The sequence below is a fragment of the Coregonus clupeaformis genome, chromosome 16 (assembly GCF_020615455.1).
Source record: "Coregonus clupeaformis isolate EN_2021a chromosome 16, ASM2061545v1, whole genome shotgun sequence".
Lineage (NCBI taxonomy): Eukaryota > Metazoa > Chordata > Actinopteri > Salmoniformes > Salmonidae > Coregonus > Coregonus clupeaformis.
The window spans coordinates 50,715,298-50,723,179 of NC_059207.1; the positions used below are offsets into that span (position 1 = coordinate 50,715,298).

Below are 7,882 nucleotides of genomic sequence, written 5' to 3' on the forward strand. Positions count from 1 at the left end.
CAGAAGTAAAATAAAATAACAGTAGGGAGGCTATATATACAGGGGGGTACCGGTGCAGAGTCAATGTGCGGGGGCACCGGCTAGTTGAGGTAGTTGAAGTAATATGTACATGTGGGTAGAGTTAAAGTGACTATGCATAAATAATTAACAGAGTAGCTGCAGCGTAAAAAGATGGGGTGGGGGGGCAGTGCAAATAGTCCGGGTAGCCATGATTAGCTGTTCAGGAGTCTTATGGCTTGGGGGTAGAAGCTGTTGAGAAGTCTTTTGGACCTAGACTTGGCACTCCGGTACCGCTTGCCGTGCGGTAGCAGAGAGAACAGTCTATGACTAGGGTGGCTGGAGTCTTTGACAATTTTGAGGGCCTTCCTCTGACACCGCCTGGTATAGAGGTCCTGGATGGCAGGAAGCTTGGCCCCAGTGATGTACTGGGCCGTACGCACTACCCTCTGTAGTGCCTTGCGGTCGGAGGCCAAGCAGTTGCCATACCAGGCGGTGATGCAACCAGTCAGGATGCTCTCGATGGTGCAGCTGTAGAATTTTTTGAGGATCTGAGGACCCATGCTGAATCTTTTCAGTCTCCTGAGGGGGAATAGGCTTTGTCGTGCCCTCTTCACGACTGTCTTGGTGTGTTTGGACCATGATAGTTCGTTGGTGATGTGGACACCAAGGAACTTGAAGCGCTCAACCTGTTCCACTACAGCTCCGTCGATGAGAATGGGGGCGTGCTCAGTCCTCTTTTTTTTCCTGTAGTCCACAATCATCTCCTTTGTCTTGGTCACGTTGAGGGAGAGGTTGTTATCCTGGCACCACGCGGCCATGTCTCTGACCTCCTCCCTATAGGCTGTCTCATCGTTGTCGGTGATCAGGCCTACCACTGTTGTGTCGTCGGCAAACTTAATGATGGTGTTGGAGTCGTGCCTGGCCATGCAGTCATGGGTGAACAGGGAGTACAGGAGGGGACTGAGCACGCACCCCTGAGGGGCCCCCGTGTTGAGGATCAGTGTGGCAGATGTGTTGTTACCTACCCTTACCACCTGGGGGCGGCCCGTCAGGAAGTCCAGGATCCAGTTGCAGAGGGAGGTGTTTAGTCCCAGGATCCTTAGCTTAGTGATGAGCTTTGAGGGCACTATGGTTTTGAATGCTGAGCTGTAGTCAATGAATAGCATTCTCACGTAGGTGTTCCTCTTGTCCAGGTGGGAAAGGGCAGTGTGGAGTGCAATATAAATTGCATCATCTGTGGATCTGTTGGGGTGGTATGCAAATTGGAGTGGGTCTAGGATTTCTGGGATAATGGTGTTGATGTGAGCCATGACCAGCCTTTCAAAGCACTTCATGGCTACAGACGTCAGTGCTATGGGTCGGTAGTCATTTAGGCAGGTTATCTTAGTGTCCTTGGGCACGGGGACTATGGTGGTCTGCTTGAAACATGTTGGTATTGCAGACTCAGTCAGGGACATGTTGAAAATGTCAGTGAAGACACTTGCCAGTTGGTCAGCACATGCTCGGCGTACACGTCCTGGTAATCCGTCTGGCCCTGCGGCCTTGTGAATGTTGACCTGCTTAAAAGTCATACTCACATCGGCTACGGAGAGCGTGATCACATAGTCATCCGGAACAGCTGGTGCTCTCATGCATGCTTCAGTGTTGCTTGCCTCGAAGCGAGCATAGAAGTGGTTTAGCTCGTCTGGTAGGCTTGTGTCACTGGGAAGCTCGCGGCTGTGCTTCCCTTTGTAGTCTGTAATAGTTTTCAAGCCCTGCCAAATCTAGGTTTGGTGGATGTCAGGAGAACGCTACCTGCCCCAATGCATAGTGCCAACTGTAAAGTTGGTCTGGGGCTGTTTTTCATGGTTCCGGCTAGGCCCCTTAGTTCCAGTGAAGGGAAATCTTAACGCTACAGCATGACAATGCCCCCGTGCACAAAGCTAGGTCCATACAGAAATGGTTTGTCGAGATCAGTGTGGAAGAACTTGACTGGCCTGCACAGAGCCCTGACCTCAACCCCATCTAACACCTTTGGGATGAATTGGAACGCCGACTGCGAGCCAGGCCTAATCGCCCAACATCAGTGCCCGTCCTCACTAATTCTCTTGTGGCTGAATGGAAGCAAGTCCCCGCAGCAATGTTCCAACATCTAGTGGAAAGCCTTTCCATAAGAGTGGAGGCTGTTATAGCAGCAAAGGGGGGACCAACTCCATATTAATAATGTCCATGATTTTGAAATGAGATGTTCGATGAGCAGGTGTCCACATACTTCTGGTCATATAGTGTATATACAGAAGGATGGAGAAAGGAGGAAAGCCTTCCTTAATGAAGGAGCTGGAGTGGAGAGAGAGAGAATGAGTTAGAGAGAGACAAGGAAAGAGAGAGACGGGGATTTAGAGAGGAGATTGGGGGGTCTTACCTGATACACTGGAGATTTAATTAGACGGGGGGGATTGTAGAGCGCCGGGAATTTCACAGGGGCTTAGCTGAAAAGAAGGGAAAGAGAGAAAGAAAGAGGGAAAGAAAGAGAGGTAAAGAGAGGCCAGGGAGGGGTGGTGTTCAGCGTTCCCCTTCTCTTCCTCCTAGACTAAATTGTTTAAATTCTATACCCTTCACTTCATTTGTTTGCTTCTCCTTCTTTTTTGGGGGGGAGGAGAGAGAGAGGCCCCTGCTCCCCTCTTTCCCCCTCAACCCCCTCCTCCCCCTTCACCCCCCTCCTCCCCCTCAACCCCCTCCTCCCCCTTCACCCCCCTCCCCCCCTTCACCTCCCCCTCTCCCCCTTCCTCCCCCTCTCCACATTCCGGACTGCTTTGTTTTCTTCATGTTTGCTTATACCACACACCCAAAGAAGTGCCCTCTTTCTCCTTCCCACTCTTTTTCCATGCCTTTGAATTAACCAACTCCAGCTAATTATGCTTCTTTCTCTTTCTCTGTGCGGCTTTCTAAAGACTAACCCTCTTTGGCAGGATTTAGTAACACACAAGGTACATTTATATTTTCTACCAAACCAACGTGTGTGTGTGTGTGTGTGTGTATATGTGTGTGTGTATATGTGTGTGTATATGTGTGTGTGTATGTGTGTGTGTGTATATGTGTGTGTGTGTGGTGTGTTTGTCTGAGTATTATTTCAGATATGTGTAATGGTTAATCTAGTGCATGTTTGTCCTTGTCTAAGTCTCTCTCCTGTAGATCTGTAGTTTCTCCAGGTATTCTCTTTGTATTTTCACACATACATACACACACGCACGCACACACACACTCTCACACACACACACACACACACACAAACACACTCATGTTGGCTACCATTCTTACACTGTTGTTTCTCTATGGGTTCTGCAGGTGTGTCTTTGCTCTAATGCCTGTGTTTGGTGTTCATTGTGGTTGTCACAGGTATTTCGATGTGATGCTGCCAATGTTCCATTGGTTCAGTTGGTCAAAGCATCTGCCAAAATGACCACAGAATGTTAATGATTGTGACTCTTTGCTATATATCTTCTGCGGTGTTGGTCTATGGTGTTTGATGAAATGGCATGCCCATGTTAACAGTAGACTGTGTTGGTTTGTTGTAGGTATTTCTTTGCTGTGCTGGCCATCCTGACAGTTCTGGGGGTGCTGAATGGTTTGGTCCTTCTCCCTGTGTTGCTGTCCTACTTCGGCCCCTATCCAGAGGTCAGATGGTTTCTCCTGTTTAGCCATCTATATGGCTCCACCACATAGCAGAAATACTCGTACCCACAGACCTAAAATGGCACGCGCACACATTTTTTACACACACATATTTTGGTGAACCGACGCTAACTTTTGATTGGATGTTCTAACACGAGCTCACGTGAAATTACTCCCCCTCAGGTGACCCCTGTGGATGGGCGTAGCCGGTTACCCACCCCTTCCCCGGAGCCTCCTCCTCACGTGGTCCGCTTCTCAGTCCGCCCACGCCACACCACCTCCGGCACGGGGACAGGAACTGGATCTGACTCGTCCGACTCTGAGTACAGCTCCAACACCACGGTATCAGGCATCAGCCAGGAGCTGCAGCAGTACAACCTCCACGACACTAGGGGCAGAGCTGGGAGAGCAGAGGACATGCAGTACGACATCCAGACCAGCAGGGGTAGAGCTGTTAGAACAGAGGAGGTGCGACTAGGAGCAGGGCCAAGAAGGACAGCTAGACAAGGAGACGCCACGGCCTACTCTGTGTCTTCTGTAAGTGCTTTGGATAATGCCCACCCACGTCAATGCTCATATACACACACACACACACGTGACATATGCTCACACTCAGATGTGTACAAGTTGTTCTGATTTTCTGATCTTTCTCTCGTCAGTCGGTCCTGCCGGAGTCAGGGGCCCACCCTGGTGCATCCCGTCGCTTCAGCAAAAGGGACCTACAGTCGCTGCCCCCAGCCCGCCCGCGCATGGACGCTTTTGAAACTGCTACTGAGGCTGCAGGCCATTACAGCTCCGGGGGCCATTTTGGCTCGGCCGGCCACAGAGAACGCTCCGCGGGGCACAGAACCCGTCCATCCCACAACCCCCGGCCCAATCACCACCAACCTCACCACCCTAACCCCACCCCTACTTACTGTCAGCCAATCACCACGGTAACGGCCTCTGCGTCGGTTACCGTCGCCGTCCACTCTGCCCCTCCCCCCACTCAGAGCCCCACTTCCTCTTACCCAGGACACACTGCAGCAAACAGTTACCACACAGCAGGGGGCGCAGAGCCCGAGCCTGCCTTCCAGGACCCCCATGTGCCACTGGAGGTCCATATCAGCCACAGGGGAACCAAGATGGAGGCCAAGGTGGAGGCCATGGAGCTGCAGGATGTGGAGTGTGAGGCAGCTGAGAGCGACTGTGGCAAGAGGGCAAGCTGAGGTAAGCCCCAATGGAGTTTGTAGCTTCTCATGACAATGAAGTAATTCACATGTTTGGTATTACATCCACAAAGGACTTGAATTGAATGTGCCTGTTCCTTTTTCTTCTTTAGTTTTGTTACTTGCAAAAATGTCCATCAAAGGTCCAAGCCTTTTTTTTGTACTGCAAACTGAACATAATATATTCAGCGTTGCGCCTTTAGAGAGTGAGATGTGTGTGTTGTCCTGACAGTTTCCTAACTGTGTGTTGTCTGTCTCTCTGTTGTTCCAGTGGAAGAGAGCAGAAGTACAACGGCCAAAGATGGACTCCCTCTCTCACTCAGCGGCCCGCAGCGCAGCGACACACATAACCCAGTACTGGCTAGCGCCATGGTGCTCAATCTTACTGTAACCCAGTGGAAGTTTGTTTTAGATATCTCTATCCATATTTAAAAGATGTACACTCATGTAAATATGAAAAAAAAGTAGCTATAATGTAGGAGCTGTACAACTCCTTTTTTAACAGACTGGGACGTCATTTTGTATGGTGTGTGTGTGTGTGTGTGTGTGTGTGTGTGTGTGTGTGTGTGTGTGTGTGAAATCTCTGATTACTGTTCACTCATCTGTGGATCTGTGCCATGAGGAAACTTCATCTAGACAATACATTTCAGCATACATTGTTGCTGCTTAAGATATTTTGTAATAATGTATCATAATTATGTATAATAACTTGTATAATAATTCTATGCAAATGTTTATTTTACGTTATAAAGAGGTGAGTGAGTGTGTAAATGCGATTGTGGGTTTGTGTGTGTGCGTGGGTGGGTAAATCATTGGATACATCTCTAAAGAAATAGACTAACACTCACGTCATGTGAAACATTACACAATAACTACACAGAGATTGTGTGTGTGTGTATGTGTGTACATGTGTGTATGTGTATGTTTGTGTATAAAGGTACGCTTTTTTAAACAATTAATTTGCTTATCACAAACCTGTGGTAGTTATGAAACAATTACTGTTGAACTCTGACTCACGCTATGCGTGCTATTTAAGAAAACCAGATATGAAGAAGACATAAAGTGGTGTTTGTTGTGACTGATCTGTAGTAGCTTCTGCCTTGTCTCTGCTCTCAGCTCTGTGTTGCTGTTTGGTTGTCTGGGGATTGTTTTACTGTAAAAGGCCATGTGTGCCTCGGCTGTCCCTCGGACTCAATTGCCCATCTCCCCTTTTCTCTGGTGATGTCATAACTCTCGGCAGCCATCTTATAGTAGCATGAGTGGGGGTAAAAGTATCACTCCCGTAGCTAATGCATATTACAATTGGATGACAAAATCCATGGTAGCTAGTCAAAGCCATTATGGAGGATATTTTGGTGTTTTTTTGTTTCTCATGAATGCAACTTCTGTTATTCTAACCGTAAACCGTACTATCTCTAGTGATAATCTACACCTAGGATGCTACCCTACTCAACCTGGCACTTGACTGCATTACACGTTTCATTCACAAGAAAGTATTTCTCTCTCCATCCCCCTCTTTCTTCCTCTTCATCCAATAAGCTACCCCGTCCAGAGAGCTAAAGGGTTAAGCACTATCTGGTCTAACAATAATTGGTGTGAGTGTGTGTGTGTGTGTTCGTCTTCCTCTCTCTCTGCCCTCCTCAGCGACAGCAAAGACAACTGGCCCCAATTTAGCCCCAGCCGTCCCTACTGACCTCACCTCGTAAAAATCCACAACATAACGCCATGACACTAATTGGAAGTTCCCTCTCAACTGCCAAATGGCACAGGCCAAAGCCTCAGGGGTCAGGGTTCACCAAGCCCCCCCCCCCACCCGTCACGACCAGCCCGGTGTGTGTCAGTCGCATCTTGTCCAGCTCCCCCCCACCCCCTTCCATACACACAGACTTCCTGTCCAACACGTGTAGCTATGTGTCATTTTCTCCCAGAAGTCGTAACTGTGTCGTTAGTATCGCCCTCCATTGTCCATATGTCGTGTCAGCTGCTTGCGTGAAATTATTTTGTTTGTTTGTTTATTTGTTTCATTTTCTCCTGATGTCACATTGGCAGTAATGGAGAGAAATCATGGTGGGCAACTATTTTCTTCATTTTTTAAATGTTTGGTTTTTGTTTTTCGACGTTGGATTTGCGATATTTATATTTTTGTATTATATTGTTTTCTTTCATTATTGGGCATAAATGCCAGTGGATAACAAATGCAGGGATTTTTATGTCTATTGAAAAACACTATTACAGTTATTGTTTTGACATGAATGGAGTTTGATCTGTATAAAGTGCTTACTAATGTTAAATAGGAAAGAAAAGAGTATATAACATTTACACTACAAGACTCACCATAGCTCTTAGAGGATTTTAAAAGGAAAAAAAATCAATGGTTTTCTACAGACTTCCATTTGGTCTTGGTTGGCGAGGATATATATTGTTTCAGTTACAAAGATAAATGTATGCCATATAATTTATTTATATGAAAATTTATTTTTGTAGTATACATAGTAGTTGTCAAGTTATTTGACAGAAGTATATTTTTAAAGAGTTTATATGTAATGATACCATAACAGAGAAAATCCTAAGGTGCACACTTTCAATGCTAACTGGCGCTCTGATGACATTGACACTCAGTATTATCTATCATAGGGGAGAGAAAACTCAGCAATCTGTTTCTGTGGGTATGTGAAAGGCTAGCCATGAAAGTAGAATTTGTTCTAGCTCTCTAAATATTAATGTTCAAACACTGATAGAATTCTAACAAATAAAAATATTATAACTTATTTGTCTCTTTGTTTATAACTTTAATAAATGGATCTTAAAATAATCATTTGTTGTTGACTTTGGGTCGATGATTTCAGAAATGGTGTTGATATCCTGAAACACAGAACATCCAATAACAGTGTTATGTGAGGTACAGTATGTACATGATACACAATATGATACTTGCCACAAATTACAACTCCTTTTCATAATAGTAACATGCACACAACATGTTTTTGTTAAAGTCCCACTCGTTTTAGTGTGTTTTTAAACAC

The 7,882-nt window shown here is 46.4% G+C and overlaps 1 protein-coding gene across 3 annotated transcripts in view; it reads left to right on the forward strand.

Moving 5' to 3' along the window:
* Positions 1 to 7,671, forward strand: part of ptch1 (patched 1) — an 85,305-nt gene extending 77,634 nt beyond the window's left edge. For all 3 annotated transcript variants that reach the window (XM_045225775.1, XM_045225774.1, XM_045225776.1), the window contains 4 exons: positions 3,555 to 3,654; positions 3,835 to 4,188; positions 4,311 to 4,860; positions 5,131 to 7,671. In XM_045225775.1, coding sequence (XP_045081710.1) covers positions 3,555 to 3,654; positions 3,835 to 4,188; positions 4,311 to 4,859 — 1,003 coding nt within the window. In that variant the 3' untranslated portion in view covers position 4,860; positions 5,131 to 7,671. The remainder of the gene's footprint in view (positions 1 to 3,554; positions 3,655 to 3,834; positions 4,189 to 4,310; positions 4,861 to 5,130) is intronic.
* The last annotated feature ends 211 nt before the right edge of the window (positions 7,672 to 7,882 follow it).